The sequence below is a fragment of the Rissa tridactyla genome, chromosome 7, assembly GCF_028500815.1.
Source record: "Rissa tridactyla isolate bRisTri1 chromosome 7, bRisTri1.patW.cur.20221130, whole genome shotgun sequence".
Lineage (NCBI taxonomy): Eukaryota > Metazoa > Chordata > Aves > Charadriiformes > Laridae > Rissa > Rissa tridactyla.
In genome coordinates this window covers 7,673,877-7,692,397 of record NC_071472.1, presented here as the reverse complement: position 1 = coordinate 7,692,397, position 18,521 = coordinate 7,673,877, and the positions used below count along the sequence as shown (strand labels likewise).

General features: G+C 42.7%; 1 protein-coding gene across 1 annotated transcript in view; it reads right to left on the bottom strand.

Annotated features, from left to right (window-relative positions):
* LCT (lactase) overlaps nt 1-18,521 on the bottom strand; it is a 21,119-nt gene extending 2,598 nt beyond the window's left edge. Inside the window, exons 1-15 of the mRNA XM_054208395.1 lie at nt 17,858-18,521; nt 15,835-15,914; nt 14,500-14,583; nt 13,404-13,506; nt 12,695-12,773; nt 11,176-11,863; nt 10,146-10,791; nt 7,302-8,861; nt 6,710-6,978; nt 6,008-6,298; nt 4,703-4,901; nt 3,780-3,982; nt 3,288-3,397; nt 1,352-1,486; nt 77-300 (exon numbers count right to left, since the gene is read on the bottom strand). Of these exons, the coding sequence (XP_054064370.1) occupies nt 77-300; nt 1,352-1,486; nt 3,288-3,397; nt 3,780-3,982; nt 4,703-4,901; nt 6,008-6,298; nt 6,710-6,978; nt 7,302-8,861; nt 10,146-10,791; nt 11,176-11,863; nt 12,695-12,773; nt 13,404-13,506; nt 14,500-14,583; nt 15,835-15,914; nt 17,858-18,521 (5,335 nt within the window). The remainder of the gene's footprint in view (nt 1-76; nt 301-1,351; nt 1,487-3,287; nt 3,398-3,779; nt 3,983-4,702; nt 4,902-6,007; nt 6,299-6,709; nt 6,979-7,301; nt 8,862-10,145; nt 10,792-11,175; nt 11,864-12,694; nt 12,774-13,403; nt 13,507-14,499; nt 14,584-15,834; nt 15,915-17,857) is intronic.

Here is an 18,521-nt window from a genome sequence, read left to right as displayed (position 1 = left end):
ATACACGTCAGTCTTGTGGCGAGACACTGCTGCTCTCTAGAGATTTGGATGATGAGATTTACATAGTCATTCTTACCTTTCAGTGCTTCGTTAATGTAGCTCCGGTAGTAATGCGTTCGCCAAGTGTCATTGAAGTCTAAGGCTCCCCTTTCTGAGACCCCGTTTTCAGTCACATAAATAGGAGGGTCGTCGTACTCTTCCTTTATCCATCTCAGGAGCTTTCGGAAACCAAAGGGTGTCACCTTTAGCCACAAGGAACCGGAGTTCAGCCAGCTGCGGTCGCTTACTGAAGCTACACCCCTGCGGAGGAGGACATGCTGGTCAAGGGGCCAGTCCCAAGCGCCTGGCAACTCGTTGCCACTGGGCTGGGAAATGCGGTGCCGAGCTCTGTGGGAAACTGAACCAGAGGTGAGGTTGTGGCAGGCTGGGGAAGGCGCAGTGGGCGGAGGTGGTGCTGGCGCTCACAAACCTCTAGAAAACACTTGTCACACTTTGCTTTACGATCGAATTCTGCTTAAATCAGCTGTGGCTTAAGATGTCATGTTGGCTCCTAATCTTTGTCCTTTGACACCATTTGTACCGTTCCATGTATAAAGCAGCGCTTGAGCACACAAAATTGCCGTTTACACCTACATCCGGGACTGAGCCCAGTGTCCTTCTGCTGGGCTGAACCACAGGGTCTGGGATGCAGCAGCAAAGGGACGTTACAATAATGTTATATATTCTCTGTGGAAACGTTTCAGAAGACAGCCAATGTTCACCCCGGTGTGTGGTCCCCCCGTTACCTTAATTCTCATCAGAAAAACCGTAAGCTCCTACTGTCTACCTTTTGAAGCTGGGGAAAGAAATTGTTATCTAAATAAAAGTCTTGACTTTTGCATACTTAACCATGAAGTGATTTAGCTATTTAGGCTCTGAACTTACATTTACCGCGATGTGGTGAGGGAACTAACAACTGTTTAACAGAAAGCGGAGCAGTATCCATAAACCAGGATAATCTGGCAGTTCAAACTGCAGACTGGGGGCAGGAAATAATACGATAAATACTGTTTACAGCTGATCTCAAACCATTGGGAGACTCACAAGTGCAGACTCCTTCCTTTAGTAGATCCCCTAATTTTCTTTGTTTTGTTTTAAACATTCGTGTTTATCATCAGGTCTGTAAAAAGAAGGGGCTGTTCTGGACTTCTGTGAAAATATCATCACAGATACTGTTTGGGGATATTTTCCCTCTTGTTGACTATAACAGCTTAAAATATTTGTCTCATGGTCTTATTTGCTGTCAGTTTGCATTGCCCGGGCTCCAGGTGCACGTATTTCACTTGACCGGTAGTTTACATTCATCTCTTACCTGTCGGAGTCATATGACAGAACACCAGCAGGATAGTTCACGTTGTACGTTAAAACTGTAGTATAATGATTTAGACCAAAGTAGTCATATGTGCCTTTAATTCTTTGCTTTTCGCTTTCAGTAAATTCTGGAAGTCTGCAATAGAAAACAGAAAAAAAAGCATAAACCCCTCAAAATGTCTTTTCAGGATTTCCCCGTCTTCTGCTCCCCAGTCACATTGTATAAGCTAAACTGAGCTCTTGCTCGAACACGCAGTTTATGCTGCCTGATCTAATGTTCTCCCAGAGAGCAACAGACCTTCCACTGACCAGGAAGGAGACACCTGGTGGCTAGAGGCCCTGCTCGTGGTCAGACAAGAAGTTAGTGGCAGAAACCCCACGTCAGCGCAGAGCTGCTGCCAGGCTCTTGGGTCCACCGACCCTTAAGTAACGCTTGTTCTGGAGCAGGAAACAGAGCTAAAGACATGGGGGTTATTTACCAGTTGTTCTGTATGTTTTATCTTGCTGTGCTTGAGCTCAAAAGTACTTCTAGTCAGAGACATCAGAAACTCTTTTGCCCCAAGAGCATCTGTAAAATTGATACGTGACCTTCTTCCCTTTAGACATGGCTTTCTTCCCAGTGTTGGGATCCCAAAGGGTTAAATTTGCACAGGGTCTGCCTTCACTGCTGCAGCTTGTGGAATATAACATTGAGGTGTCTAAAAGCCCAAGGGAAAGGGGAAGGAAGATAGCTAACATGTATAAATGGAAAATGCAGCTCAACAACCTCTAACTGCACTAAGCAACCCCTTTTTCTTCAAGTGTTTGTTCATAAGAGTGTTCACGTGGGGCAAGCGGCTTTGAAGCACGGCTGTAAGTGGCTACAAGCATGCGCCAGGACAGTGCTGATAAGACTTGTTGGGTGCAAACAAGCTCTAGAACATGAAAAAAGAAACTAGAAGGTGAATGTGAGGCACTGCTCGAATGGTGACTCGAGGACCTGCACTGCTCCTCAGCAGGATCACCAAGGTGACCACCGAGGTTTCAGGTCTCTTTTAGCCAAAAGAGGGAGAAAATCCTCCTGCAAACTAGGTCCCTGGGCAGCCCCTGCTGAAAATGCAGCCAGCGCTCCTGGCAATTTGGAGATGCTTGAGAGTTTGCAGGCTTAGATTGAGGACAGGAGACTTCTTCCCCAGACCGAGATGCTTGGGCACGTTATCTCATAAAGCAACACACAGTGACTTTGCTGTCTTAATGGCAGCAACCACCAGAGAAGAAATAATGTCTCCAAAAAAAAGTGCCTAAGAATGCAAGTGTTTTAGGCACATATAAAAGCACAACTCAAATCTTGAAGAGCCCTGTCTTTGCTGCCGAGTCCCGACTCTTCCACCTCATTTCAAATCAAGCGGGTTTTCACATTTTCAGAGAGAAATGATCAGGACTAGCCCCAGATCTAATATATCCCATTAATTGCTATTAAAGGGAAGAGGGAAAAAAAGAGCTTTCCTTATATATGCCTAGAAAGGGAGAGAAAAGAAAAAACATTCGAGAGGGAGCACTGCTGCCACAATAAGACCAATTAATGGGAATGGAAAATAAGAAATGTAATTCAAAGGGCCCAATGAGTTCTCAGTGCTCGAGTTCAGTACATAGTTTTAAAAAAAGTTAAAACATATTTACCATGGTCGTTGGGTAAAGCACTGTGTCTAATGCAGAGCATTTACTGTATCAATCTGAGCTGCCAACTTATTACCCCAAAGATATATTAGTAAATTTAGTTTGCAAGGCAGGTAAAGACAGGGAACAGGCAAAACGTCCACTAGAGTTTTTCTGTGAGAATACAGTAAGACTTTTACGCTAACATTGCAACAGAATCAGTGAAATTTAGCACTTCTATCAGAAAAGCATGTTTCAGCACAGCAAGTGGAACAAAAGCAGATATGTGCCTGGGCTCTTACCGGGACTGCTCGAGACCCTGAGCCAGACTGCGTTCCCGAATCCTCTTTTTCATTACTTCATTATAATCGCCATTTTTGAAAATGGGATGAGCAAACCAACCTAGAAGAAACTAAGCCAGGAAGTAAGGAAGAATGATAAATTATGTATCAAAACAAGGGATTTAAACATATCTCCTTCACGTGCTGCTTTATAGGTGGTACCTGAATTTATATGAAGAGGCACAGGAGATACGCAGGGATGCCCATATAATGGCATTAAATTTAATAAGCTTTTGTCACTGCAACCCTATTTTGTCTCATTTCCGTTGCATACTTGATCAGCTACCAGAAGAGGGTGATACGTTTCCTTGCAGCGACACCTCTGGCTCATCATTGTCTTTCAGTGAGATGCTGACCTGGGTTCTGGGCATCTCCAGCACCCAGAGACGGGGGGGACACACTATGAACAAACCCGGGAGCAGCAGGGAGAGCTGTGACAGGGTGTCTCTGTACCTGCAAGTACCGTCTGGCAGCTTCAACGTCCTCCTGGTTGTGTGGGTTCCTTGGTTCTGCCCAGTCGGAGTTGATGGTGATAGAGATTAATCCTCCTTGTTTTGCCCGGTAGGTCTCATTGTAGAGGTGCCAGGCTTCTGCGTGGGCCTTTATTAAGTTGTGCCCCACCACGTAGGGGGCTCGCCCTGGCCGAACAGAGATGCCTGCAGAGACAGTGACAGCACAGGTGATGGAGCAGCAGTTCCCAGCTTTCTTACCGGCTGCTTCCCAGGTTAACACAACACCCAGGACACCCAGAACTGCCCCCCAGTAAATGAAGAAATGTGCAGCAGCTGGTGCTCTTGGGCCCAGCCCTGGGCTGAGGTGGCTGCTTCAGCAGGGACAGCTGAAGTCGCAGCTGCAGTGGGCAGGCTGTGCAGGACCCTGCACTGCCCCGTCCTCCCCCACGGTGGGACACGAGCTGGCTCAGCTCTCTGCCCGTGTGGGGCTGCCAGCCCCGGCAACAGGCTGCTGCTGCCAGGATGGAGAGCAGCAAGCTGTGTGTTCAGGGCAACTCCCACCCCTCCCCTTCCCCTGCCTCTGCCCTTCCGCTGAGCTTGGCCCTCCTCCAGCCCTATCCCTTCTCCACAGTCCCTGGAGCTGGCCTGGAAATGGGGTCTGCTCCAGCCAGCAAGTATAATCTGGAGGTTGTAGAGCAGGGGTGGATTGGAGGAGTGGAAGAAGGAGGATGGGTCTTGGAGGGGACAGGCAAAGTGAAAGAAGGACCTGTTCACCACACCACAGCAGTCCAAACCCCATTTACTCCCGCCACACCACCTTCCTTGCCCTACCTTTGCAAGCCCCTAGCATCTACTCTGCTGCCACGTGAAACAGTTGTGCCCTGAGTGCTGTGAAGGCTCTGAGGTTACGCCCAGCAGTCTTACCCGGAGCAGCTGTGCCAACGCCATAGCCACAATATGCAGTGTTGTAGGGTTCGTTGAGGGTTATCCAAAATTTCACTTTATCTCCCAGTCTCTGGAAAAGGAGCTCAGCATATTCCTTAAACCTCTGAACTATCGTGTCATTCTCCCACCCACCGACATTCTGCAGCGCCTGTGGGAGGTCCCAGTGATAGAGGGTTACCTGTGTGGAAAGACAGCAAGAGAAAGGACTCAACCGGTCACTCTTACTTTTGGAAATAAGGACAGTAACCCAGCCTCATTTATGAACATAAATAAACTGTGCTTTGATCTGCAGCTACCTGTTCCTAATGGTGTTTGATTTTGTAGCGCTCACTCATGCACTTAAAAAAAAAACCTTTTTGCCAGTGTTTCAGTTTCTTTAGGGCATGGGGAAATGACTCAAACTCTAGGGACTGCCTAATGTGAAGATGAAGCTTTTACCAAAAACCACAACAACCTTGTGACAGCAAGGACTCGTCAGTGAAGAACTGCTGCACCTGCACTGGCTCTCAGGTGAAATACAGTTCAATAGAACACCTGGTCAGGCCGGTACCTCCATTGGACCGGTCTAGAGCAATGCCTCAAAGGCACAAGTTTGCTCAGGCGTGTTCCGATGCTTACATAGATGCTCCTGGCTTGCCCCCTGTATGGTGTGCATGCGCATGTATGCAGCGTTTGGTGCAGCCATGCGCAGTCCCTGCGTGTACCACGTGGTCTGGGGAGCACAGGGACAGCCAGCAGTGGGGAAGCTACAGGCAGATACAGAAAACAGCTACGTGCGTCCAAGTCTATGGGGACAGGTCAGATTCACTCAACAGTGCTGAAAGAGCTGAGTGATGCAGTGGTGAGGTCACTGTCCATTATATGTGACAAACCATGCTGATCAGTGGAGCTTTCTGACTCCTGGGAAAAGAATAACGGTTACACCCATCTGCAAAAAAGGCAAGAAGGAGGATTGTGGAAACTACAGGTTGGTCGGCCTCACCTCAGTCTCTGGGAAGATCACTACGTAGGTCCTTGAGGAATGTACTTCCAAGCACATGAGGGACAAGAAGTTGGAAACAGCCAGCAATAAGGTTACTGTGATTTTTCTGGGTAGTAATTTCTAATGTATCACTATATTCCCAGTTCATTTGCTCATGCAAAAACCATGTTTCCTTGTAGAACACAATGAAAAACAATTTCTCTGTGAAGGAGGGTGTGGATGAAAACACACACGTGTGTACTGAGTGTCAGACTTGGGTTCTGCTGGTTTTTAGTTACCTGCAAGTTACCACTTTTAGTTACCTGAGGCATAATGTTAGCTGCCAGCAGAGCATCGATAAGCCTTTCGTAGTAGTTCAGTCCCATTTCATTGATGTATCTGGTGGTCCCATCTGGAAGAACGCGGGACCAGGAGATTGAAAAGCGATAGTGAGACACCTTGAGGCTTTTCAGCATTTCCACATCCTCCTCAATCTTGTGGTAGCTGTCACAAGCTACATCTCCAGTGTCATCATTGCTGATTTTCAAAGGAGTGTGAGAAAATTTGTCCCAAATGCTAAGTCCTTTCCCGTCTGCTCTCCATCCTCCCTCAATCTGTAATTGAAGATGGGGGTGGAATTGTTAGTAAACCCCAAATTTAGGTCTTGGCCTAGAAAAGTTTTCAGCCCGCTAGTCTTTGTGGCACCACACAATATTTTGACTTACCAGCTTAAGACTAGAAATAGCAATGTTTCTGCTGTACTGAACTAGTAAGACCTCTTAGGCCTCAAGGCAAGACATATTAGCGAAGTACAATGTCACAGAACAGGCATTGTTTCAGTTCACCTGCTGCTCCATGTTGGCTGGCTTGTGTGAAGCCCATGCTGCTGTGTCAATTCCTGTCTTATAACCATGCCCTTAAATATCTCCAAGTTCCTCCCTTTTACAGCAGTTGTTACACTAACCCTCAATTATGGTAAATTATGGTGTTACAGAAGCTGTAGGTGTCTCATCCAAAATTCTAACCTGATATGCTGCAGTTGCCACACTCCACCGAAAGTTCTTTGGAAACTCTCCATATAAAAATTCATCTTCTTTTGGCAATGGGATACCATTATTGCGGATGATTTCTGCATAGTACACAGCCGAGCGCTTTGGGGTTCTTGGCCTGTTGGGATTGTCAAAATCAACCTGGTGCAATCCAAACGTTGGATCATAACCATTCAGCCATTCAAAGTTATCCATAAAGGACCAAGCATTGTATCCTCTCAGATTGACACCATCCAACGTGTAAGCTGAAAGACCAGAAACAAATGGAAGAGCATCAGTAGTATAATCACACATTAAATGAACCACAAGGAATTCACGTGCTCCTAGCTTTTTAAAGCTGGCACTGGTCAACTAGGATCATTAAGAGACTCTTCATAGTTGGAGGATACAAAGTACAAACAGTCATGCAAAGGAGATCATAAAAAGAAACACTATGCTTATATTGTGTTCCAAATATTTAAAGACTGATATCAATCACTTTTAAAAACTACTCTTCATAGGAATAAAGTAACCAGAAATCTAGAGAGGAGACCCACAACGCCAACAGAACAAAAGCAAACACTGGTACCTTTTAAAGCTTCATCAATATATGTTTTGTAGTAAAATATCCTGGTATTGTCATCAATATTCGATTTGGTCTTTATCCCCACGCCATTCTCAATTATGTATATTGGGGGATTTCCATATTCTTCTTTGATCCAGTTCAGTAGCCTTCTCAGCCCCCAGGCCACAGCCCGATGGCCAGTAAGAGCTGAGGAAGGCCAGGAGCTGTCAACCGTTGTTAAAACTTCCTGGTCATACTCATAAGACAAGGGCTTCAACCGTGTTGTTGCATGGGTTACAATTTTGGAGGTGTAGGTGTTGAAGCAGAAAACGTCTGCCGTGCCCCTGATGTATTCACGTTCCTCTGCTGTGAAAACCGGTAGGCGAGATGACGGAAGGTTCTGGAGCTCACTCCTGTTCCCGACTTTCCACTTCATGACCTCGGGGTAGTCCCCATTTTTGAAAATCGGGTGTGTAAACCACCCCACCAAAAACTGCAGGTACCTGTCTGCAGCTTCTATGTCCTTGGGGTCGCTTGGTGTCTTCGGCTCAGCCCAGTCAATGTTGGGACACAGAGCAATGACCCCTCGCTGACTCGCTCTGTATTTGTCGTCATAAGTGTGGTAGACCCTGGCGTGAGCTTTCAGTAAGATGTGGGCAACCCTGTAGGGAGCGCTGCCAGGGTCCTTGACATTGGGTGGAAATTCCCCAGTGCCATAGCCAACCCAGGCAATGACCTGGGGTTCATTGAATGTAATCCAGAACTTCACCCTGTCCCCAAAGGTCTGGAAACAGAAGTCCGCAAAACTATCAAACAGGTCAATCAGCGCGCTGCTCTCCCAGCCACCAATGTCCTGGAGAGCTTGTGGCAGGTCCCAGTGGTAGAGAGTGACGATTGGAGTGATGTTGTTTGCAACTAGCCCATCAATGAGACGGTTATAGTAGTCAACTCCATGGCTGTTTATTGAGTTGTTCCTTCCATTAGGGAAAATTCGAGGCCAGGACAGGGAGAAACGATAGTTCTTTACCCCTAAGGCTCTCAGCAGGTAAATGTCTTCCTCCACCTTGTTGTAGCTGTCACAAGCTATATCTCCAGTATCATTATTCTTTATATTCCCTGGGATGTGGGTGAAGTTATCCCAAATGCTGGGTCCTTTGCCATCAGCATCCCAACCTCCCTCTATCTGGTAGGCAGAAGAAGACACACCCCATGTAAAGTTCTCTGGAAATGTCCCATAAAAGTACTTGTCCCTTTCAAAGTCTGTTTGAGATGAAAACTTATGCCAGACAACCTTTGCCTTGGAGGGAACTTCTGATGCTGGTAAATTCGGCAACTTTGATGGCATGGGTAGGTCAAACACCAATGGTGTAGAAAATCTGTCCAAGACTTTGTGTGGGAAACCATTTTTTTCAATAACACTGGAATAGAAATAAGCAGACGCCTTGGGAGTCCTTGGTCTGTTGCTATCTTCAAAATTCACGTGATGCAGCCCAAATTTTAGGCTGTAACCCTCTGGGCCTTCAAAGCCATCAACCAGGGATCGAGCAATATATGACCGAACATCAACTGTGTCTAGTTTTATGGCTGTCACAGAAACAGTACAAGACACTGTTACTTATTTGGACATTTTCTGAACACAGCACAGCACAACATAAGCACCCCAACTGAGGGTAACGGTGTGATAGGCCAAACCTCTATGAATGGTATCTTTTAGACAACACCCCCGCCCAAAACAATTAGAGTATCTGGCAAGAAAAGCAGTCAGCACTGTAACAGGAGCTGGTCAAATGCGTAGTGATAAAAATGCATGAGAAAAGAAATATTAGTCAAGAGGTATTTGAGTAGAGGACACTTGTGCCATGGGTATCCCTTTCCCTGTGTTCTTGTTTTCAAGCACAATTCATCAGTTTAGGTTTATGGTGCATTTTTATATTTAACACTATAGCTAAACTGAGACACTACATGCTCGCATATCTTCCCTGAGCAGAAGAGAGTTTCTTTTAGCAGAACAGCATATCCAATACTAGCAGAGACAAGTTCAGCATCCTTCCTCACATTGCCTAAAAAAAGCACTAGATCTCTCTCATTCCAGGGAAGTTCTCTTCCCATATGCAGTCCATCTTCTTTACTTCTGCTGAGGCATAAAAGCAATACTAAATTGTGTTTTCTGTAGCTCTTTTAACGCTTGTATCAGTATGTTGAGAACTAGGTCAAGAAGATCAAATGCTGTACGCTGATCACCAACCTATTTAATACAGCATATTTAGAAAGTTTTCCTGACAGTACTGATCTGTGTATCTCAAGAGAATATAAGTCAAATCTCTATTTGAAATCGAAAATCTCTATGCTTGTCCAGAACTCAAGTCACTGATATTATTTTTACATCAATTGATAAGCAGTTCGCAAAGATACAAGCATACCTTGAACCTTGCTCAAAATGATTGAGATATAAATATCTCCTTAAAAATCCTAACCTGAAATGGTATAGAATGCTGTCAGTTAGATCTGCTTAATCAGTAAAGACATCGTTCAGCCCTGATCTATGAGATGTCTGTAGGTAAAAGCCTGCCTGCAGGCAAATCATCTTCAGGGAAGCTGAATTATAAGACACTGTTCTCGCAGAGGGACTGACATTAAGGTCCAGGCTACATTAATCCATATATATGAAAAACCTGTTCCTATCTAAAAAGAACAGAGATTTCCATATCTGGAAACCAGACAGGCTGAAGTATATGAGGTCACACTACATACACAATAGGCAGCTGACCTCTTATCACTATGCAGGTGGTGGTGTTCTAAAGTTAACTACCACAGAAGGGATAGAATAACTAGTTGCCATTATTAAAAAAAAAAAAAAAATCTCCATACCTTTTAAAGCCTCATTGATGTATCGGCGGAAATAATCCACTCGTTGAGTGTCATTAATAAGATCCCCTGCATCTGCTGTTGGCATGCCATTTCCTGCTATGTAAATAGGGATCTTTGACCCTGTATATTCCTGAGACACAAACTTCAGCAGCCTTCTTAATCCCCATGGGACCACGTGGATCCAAGAAGAGGCAGTCTGTGGCCAAGAAGGATCTACATGCAAGGAGAAGTTCCCGATGCTCTCATAGCTTGGTGTGCAGGTCCCATTAGTCACAGCACTGACTAGGCGGGAAGTGTAATGGGAAAGACCGAAAAAATCTGCAGTCCCTTTCACCCAAGACTTCTCCTCTTCTGTGAACAGGGGCAGCTGTGCAACTGTTGTGGAGCACTGCTGGTTTGCTTCCTGGATCTGAGCCTTCAGGATATCTGGGTAATCACCATTAACAAATATAGGGTGAGCAAACCAGCCAAGCATGAACTGCAGGTACCTCTCAGATGCCCTCACATCCTCCGAGTTGCTTGGAGTCCTGGGTTCAGCCCAATCTGAGTTCAGCACCAGTCCCACCTTTCCCAGTTGCTGAGAGCGGTATTTGTCATTGTACAGGTGCCAGACCTTGGCATGAGCCTTGAGAATTGTGTGAGCTACCTGGGGGCAGAAAGCAGAGGAATATGTGACACACTGCTTTGCACGGGAACTCTTAAACATTGAGATTCTTGTCATGTGAGAATGTAGTCTCCATCCAAAAGAAGAAGCATTGACAAAACAATAATGATCGCGGGAGAGTGCAGTATGTTTTGGAATAAGCAGAATAATCTGGCTATCCATCAATACCAGATTTCAGAATAGAAAAATACAATTAAAACATCTAGCATCCATTAATTAAACCATTTTTTGCAAGTATCATAAATCCAACAAGTAAATAGTTGTCTCAGAGGCCACATTAGGCTTGAACATAGTTAAAGTATAGAACAATCAGAGGACAAAAACACAATGGCAGCTGCAGGATCCTAGTTATTCCTGTGTCCCTACCTTGTAAGATGCTACTCCTGGGTCAGTGATTCCTGGAGGATGCTCTCCAGTGCCATAGCCAGCGTAGCTGATAACCCAAGGCTCATGGAAAGTAATCCAGAACTTGATCCGATCCCCAAAAGTGGAAAAGCAGAAGTCTGCATAGTTTACAAAAGCATCTATGATACTGTCATTCTGCCAGCCACCAAGAACCTGAAGAGCTTGTGGGAGGTCCCAGTGGAACAGAGTCACCATGGGCTCAATATTAGAGTCTAGCAGCCAGTTAATTAATTGGTTGTAATAATCAACACTCTTGGAGTTGAAGGTCTCGTTGGTGCCAGCAGGAAAAATTCTAGGCCAGGATATAGAAAATTTGTACAGTTGAGGATGAAGACCCCTAAGTAGGTAAACGTCATAGCTGGTTTTATAGTAGCTATCAGATGCCACGTCTGCTGTTTGGTTCATGTAGACATGACCTGCATGCCCAAACTGATCCCAGATGCTCTCTCCTTTCCCATCCTCTGCCCAAGCTCCTTCAATGTTAAAGGCACCTGTCGATGTGCCCCAGAGGAAACCACTTGGGAAAGTATCTTGCAGAAAAGAATCCCTCTCCAATTCAGACTGCTTAGCAAACATTTCCCAAACTGTTTGATAGGAGGAGCAGGGGGCAAGAACAGCATCTGGATTCTCCTGTAGAGTATTTGTTTTGCTGGAAATAGAATAAAAAGAAGTTAAAATCTCCAAAGGTGTATGCTGGTGCCACAGAACTTGCAAACACGGAGAATAAAAGAATCGTTTGCTTCCTATTCAGCTTACATAAGCCACTTAGGGTATAGTACATTTGTCATCTGATCAATCCAACCTACTGCCGTCCAGCTAGCACATGAAGGTGGAGTGCGACGAGCTCTCAAGTGCAGAGCAGCTCAAGAGCTGTATATCTAATACATATCTTATTTCTAATTATTTCTAATGCAGGTAGAGTCTCATAATTCAGTACAGCTAGGGCAAAGGTGCAAACAAAATCCTTGCAGCATGTAGCAATTTCACCTGCTACAACTGCTTTCATGAGTTTCTGTGGGATAAGCGAAAACTCATCAATCCTGCTTCTGTAATCCTCAGCATCTCCCCGCACAACGACATCTACATTTCTGTAGGCACAATCTCTGAGGAAATTCTTTATTTTATTTTATTTTATTTTATTTTATTTTATTTTATTTTATTATTTTATTTTATTTATTTCTGACTGTTTTGCTCTTGAAAAGAACAGAAGCCTTGGAGAATGTACTTGTTACTATTGGCTTGAAGGTGCAATCTGGGTAACCAAGGATGAGAGTGTGGAAGAGGATTGCATTGCCTGTAATAGTAGGGTAGAAGATTTCCTGTAACAGCAAGAGACTGGGCTCAGCAGAAGGCATTCCTTTCCAGTCCTTTCAGCAACTAACAGCAGACTTTAGCACTAAAACTCTGTGTCTTCCTGCACATAGGTTTCTAGAGAACACTATTTTATTATAGTATCTGATTTAAGGAACAAAAACTGTACCTTAAAACATGAGATGATGAAAAGTCCAGGAATTCATTAACATCATACCCAATCATACGTACCTCTTCTTTATTAATAGCTGAAAAAAACCAAACGGTATGTGATGGTCTTAGTCACAACGTAGATGCCATGGACTGCATGACGCTACTTATACATACAATTACACTTTTAGAAACAGGGTGCTTTTCATAACTAACAGCTATTTTTCTCAGGTCAAATATATTGGATTTTTATTAGATATTTATAATTTCATATTAAAAATTATCATAGAGTCATTTAGATTGGAAAAGACCTTTAAGATCATCGAGTCCAACAGCTAACCTAACACTGCCAAGCCCACCACTAAACCTTGTCCATAAGCACCACATGCTTATCCCACCAGGGATGGTGACTCAACCACTTCCCTGGGCAGCCTGTTCCATGCTTGATAACCCTTTCAGTGAAGAAATTTTTCCTAGTATCCAATCTAAACCTCCCCTGGTGCAACTTGAGGCTGACGAAAATGATGAAAAGCTTTGGGGTAGATCTCCTGCTTCCCTTCCTTCAATGCTCACCATCCACCCTTAATTTCCCAAGAAGTCTATGAAAGAAACCATAAAGTTATTTCATCTAATAGCAGTGGTCTGGACTGGACAACTTTGAATTTCCTCTATAATTTGACATGCAGAGCTTAGTTAAAAAACCTCTCCTCTTGAAATATGTTACTCACCTTTGACAATGTCAGCTAGTGATATGAAAGGATTTTCTTCAATGGAAACACAATCAAGGAACTTTAGACTAAAAATCAAGATCTCTATGTCCTTCCAGACGTTCTGCAAAACCAGAAATCACAGACTTGTATGAAAAGAAGCATCAGCCAGCTGGCAACAGCCAGCTAGTAAAACCAGCTCTCAGCATTTTGTTGCTTTAAACACAGAACAGGAAATACCTAGAAGACTGAGAATTGGTGACAAAGTTCTTAAAAGTTAAATTCATAAATCAATACTGTATGCATTAAATATCACCCACTGTTTTTCTCTGATCCAAAAAAAGCCCAATGCAAATCAAAGCATAACCCCCAGAAACTTTCAGTGTTCGACCTCTCATTGAAAAGGCACAAGGAACTATGTCCTTTTTTGAAAGTTTACTTGGTGAGAATTTGTTGCCATAAATGTTTGACCGACTTTTTAGAGTAATTGCAGCGCGCTGAGACCCTAAAGAGAATGAGTGACATGGGTAGCTCCTTATTCTGCTATTCAGTTGCTGAATGATTCTCATCTTATATATTTTAAGAATGCAATTCACTACCAGAGGTTTAATATCAGGTACTAGCCTGTAGCATTACTGACATTGTTGCTGCCATGGGATCTAACCCTTTCACAGACTCATCCTCATTAACATTTCTGACACTGCCTCGTCTGATGAGGAGTTGCGAAGTTTGGTAGTACCACCGCAGACCCATGTTAGAATAAAACAGTGTCTTTTTGTGTAAATGTATTAGCCTAACAGCTTATCAAAGACTTAAGGTGTGAAATAGAAGGTTTTTCAGTCCTGTACAAAATAATTATGGCATTCTGGTTGATAATAAATCAATAATCAGCGTTGATTAAGATGACCCTTTCCAGCACTTTCGAACACCTGTTTTGAAGTCAGAATAACAACAGAGAAGTCGGTGAGCAGTCTGCAGCTGTTTCCTAGTGTAGCTCTTGTTTGAGCTCTCACAGCAAGTCAGAACTGTTTAGACATGCATCAAGAAACATGAAATTCCCCTTCTATTTATGGCCTGTTGTCTGCTGCTATAATTTTAACACTGTGCATAATATTACCTGGAATACGCTCAATTTCTTGTAGAAATCTGTTTCATTTCCACAACAGTACTGAAGGCTGAGAGACAGAAAGTCTACTGAATCCTGGAAACAAGAAAGAGAAAAGAATCATCCTGGATGCAAAATGTATTTTTTACAGATATTATATTAAAAATATGTAAAATTGTGAAATGTTTGATAAAGATACATTGCTGGAGTAAGAAGTCATACAGCTATATGGGACTCCTGGACAATATAATGAATACAAACTGGCTACCATATGGGAAGATGCATTTTGTATCTCTCCTTCTAAACAAAGTAAAATTTAAACAGCTAAATGAAATTCTAGAAGTATCTTATGAATTTAATATTAATTATTTAAAGTTGGCTTTTAAATTACTAAGACTGAAGAAGTCTGCGATTAATCAGACAGAGAAACCTTTGCAGCTATGTGGTTCAGGTAGGCCTTATCAATAATCATTTGGGGAAAGCCCACTTCAGAAATCTTTAATCATTCCAAACTACAAGCGTTATCCCCCCTAGAATCAAGTTCAAAGGAATGGATTGTATTCTTTTATTAAACCAGCTGATGAAGTTGGAAAAACTGATAAGCTTTCGGTTTATTTTTCAGTCCAAGGTTGTCTTGTAGTTTAGTCAGCTCATCTAATATATCTTTCCCCTCCCTACAAACCGCACCTTGCTTATATCCTTGAAATGTCATGCCTACAACGTTCCTTACCCCATTACTGAATTTTGAAGGATTGTGAATACAAGCAAAAAACCCGTGCTGTCATTTGTTCACTACATCCTACATCAATGTCGTCTAGGTGAAGAAAACTCCTAATAGAGGGTTTGGTCTTTACAGAAAGGATGTCGTCAGCTTTGTAGAGATTAAGTTCTCCTCATTTTGTGCAACTAGATCACTTTTAGCACAGCTCCATCTGCATTTTAACATAATAAGCAGATTTTTTAAATAGCAGCTATTTAACATAAAGTATCTATTTCTTTGGTGGTGCACTAAGTAGACTTGCAAAGAAAATACACTTTTTGCAGGTGCCGTTTCATTTAAGCATGTATATTGCTAAAATTGCCAATTATAAGATCAAATATGTCTCCATATACCTTAATCAGTGCTTACTAGCCAAGAAATGATGCTGAAGTAATTTTTAAAATCAGCAAGCTTCACATGATCAAACTAATCAAATAAATAAAATTTACCAAATCGGTCAACTGGTCAATTCGCTAAAATTTTACATAACTTGCAATATGTCACTTGATCCTGTACATTAGGATCAAGTTAAATCAAATCAAATCAAATTTATATAATTTTGGAAAAAAATTCTATTAAGGAGTTACCTGAAGAAAAACTGAAAGCAATTCCGATGAAGCACTATCCAAGGTATGACCCACTCCTAAAGCAATGGACAGCTTTCCACCTTGAAAAAAACAAGAGGCAGTCTATTAGTAGTGTGTTAAGGACAAGCAAAAAATTTCAGTTCACTGCCGGTTTTTTAAAATCAGTTGAAAATTTTTGAAGATGTGTATCATCAGACAGTGCCCTAAGTAGCTCATTTCAGAATACCCACTATGATTTCAACAGCGAGTTGAAGAAGGTAGAAATTCAAAGGTGGAATTCAAGGAGTCTTTGTCAATAAATCTTGTGTTATCATGATGGCTCAAAACCATCTTAGCACTGTTGCTTGCAGGAAGATGGAGCTGAATACAGCTATCCAGTGGGTGTCCTTCCATGCCATGCATAAGTAATATCTTTAATTTTCATGTGTTTGTGGTGATTCTACAGTGGTTGTTATTTAAATCCATTCTGTCCTGGATGCTGCTGAGATGCTGGGATGCCGGGAATTTGGGGGGACATGTTACATGAGAGGGAAGCTGGGCAACTTCTAAAGTGTGAACTTTACTGCAAAGTATTTCTGACAAAAGCAAGAATTAAAAATAACTAAATTAATTAAAAATGTGAAAAAACCCAGGACTCAGACAGCTCCGCTGGCTGTCTGCCTGGGATAGATAAATTCCAAGCCAAAAGAAGGCAGACCCAAGAGGACAGCTGCTTAGAAAATCATGGCTATCCATCATAGAAGAGGTGAAATTCTCTTACTCTGTGTAACACAGGTAGAGTTAAGATTTAATTACTTAAAAATTGCACTGTCTGCAATGAGACAAGTCAAACAAAGGACACTGCAGACTTTGTGACACTATTATCTCTCAGGAGACTTCTTGTGCCTTGCTTCTTCGTGGCTTGAGGCACATTTCAGTAAGTTTTTCGTCTTTCCTCTATGGGTCCGGAAGAGGTACGCAAAAAAATATTCTGTCTAGCTTGATTATTATGGCTTTGTACACAGGAAAAAAAAATAGAATGGGACTGGATTTGACTAATTTTAAAGCATTTTTAACTGATAATTTATTTCCATTTGAAGCTATAACTTAAATATTTTTTTTCATATTGGTTTATTTAACTTGTTAAAGTTAAATTATTATTAATTTTTAAAGTTAAATAAAATCATTTCACTTCAATTAAATGAGAAATGTAATTTTAAACCATGATCTTTCTTGTTTAAGTGGATTTTATCAATACATTTTCAAGGATTTCCACCTTTTGGGTGGAAGGTTGATGGTTGAATTTGACCTGGTTCTTCAGCTAGATCTGGACCTCCAAAGCTGTATTCCTTGGGAACACATCATGCCTTGATGAAAACGCCCACACCCATTGTACAGAAGAGATTATAGCACAGCCACTGACTGATGGCGTGATCTTTCTCTCTTAACTGAAACGGTAACAATTCCAACCCCAGTTTTCAATGACATTGAAATAAGCAATAAGGCTTTAAAAATGAGATGACTGGGCAGGAATCAAAGATTCTTCCTCCCACTTTTATTATACAACACGTTTAAAGTTTGGTGTATGAACAGTATGAGACTACAGTTCATGGGGGGCATCTGCTGGTCTTTAAATTAAGAGTACATGGACAACAGTCCTTAGAGAAAAAGCATATAGAAATATTACAATGTTTGGTTCTGAAGTACTAGTTTCTGTTGTTCAAATTAACTGGAGGCTATTTAATACTTTCCTGGTGTTTAGAAGATTAAATATAAATATGCACACATACACATATATGTATTATCCCTGACTATTTTGGCTATCATTTCAAGTAAAATGCAATTACCAGTAAATTCTGAAACAATTATCAAAATAAGGGATTTGAAGGAACCCATTACTCAAGCATTTCTATGTAATTCTGAGAGCACTGATAGCGTATTCACACAGAGATTACATGTTGCAGTTGTCATTTAATCCCATCACAAAATATTTGTGAAAAAGTCATATAAAAAAAAAAAAAATCCCTCTCCCCATTCTCCTTACCTGCCGGTGAGTATTTCTCGTGGTAGATGGTGTAAGCTCTTTCATGAGCGGCAGCGAGGGCCTGGACTCGGTACTGGGGGTCATCGTAAGGCAGGCTTTTAAGGACCTCTGGCAGGTCGCTGAAGGTGAGCCACACATCAACCAGGTACCCAAAAACACGGAAGCTGAACTCTGCGTATTCCCCAAAAAGGTCAGCAAAAGCGTTGGCTTTCCTACCCTTGGCCTGTGCGACTACAGTGCTAGGGACATGCTGGTGATGCAGAACTACCACCGGCTTGAGGTCTGCAGCAACCAGGGTCTTGAGCAGCTGCTGGCAGCACTGCACTTGGACTTCATCTGGCTTCTTGGCATCCCCCTTTGGAAGAATGCGTGCCCATGGCAGGAAGATTTTGTAATGCGTCACCCCCATCTCATGAAGGTGGGAGAAGTATCGGGGCAGCTCAGAAGGCACAAGATCTTCTTGGCACAGGTAATCATGGGCTTCGGCCACAGCAGGGCCCTGATGTTCCTTGGGTAGGATTTGGTTCTGCAGGTGCCATCTATTTACTAACTCGCTGGGTAGAGGTCCAGCAATGGCAATAAAATTCTGAGCAAATTCCTCATCTATCCCAAGGCTGGGAGAGACTAACAGAAAGAAGATGACCGTCTTACAAACTAGCTTCAT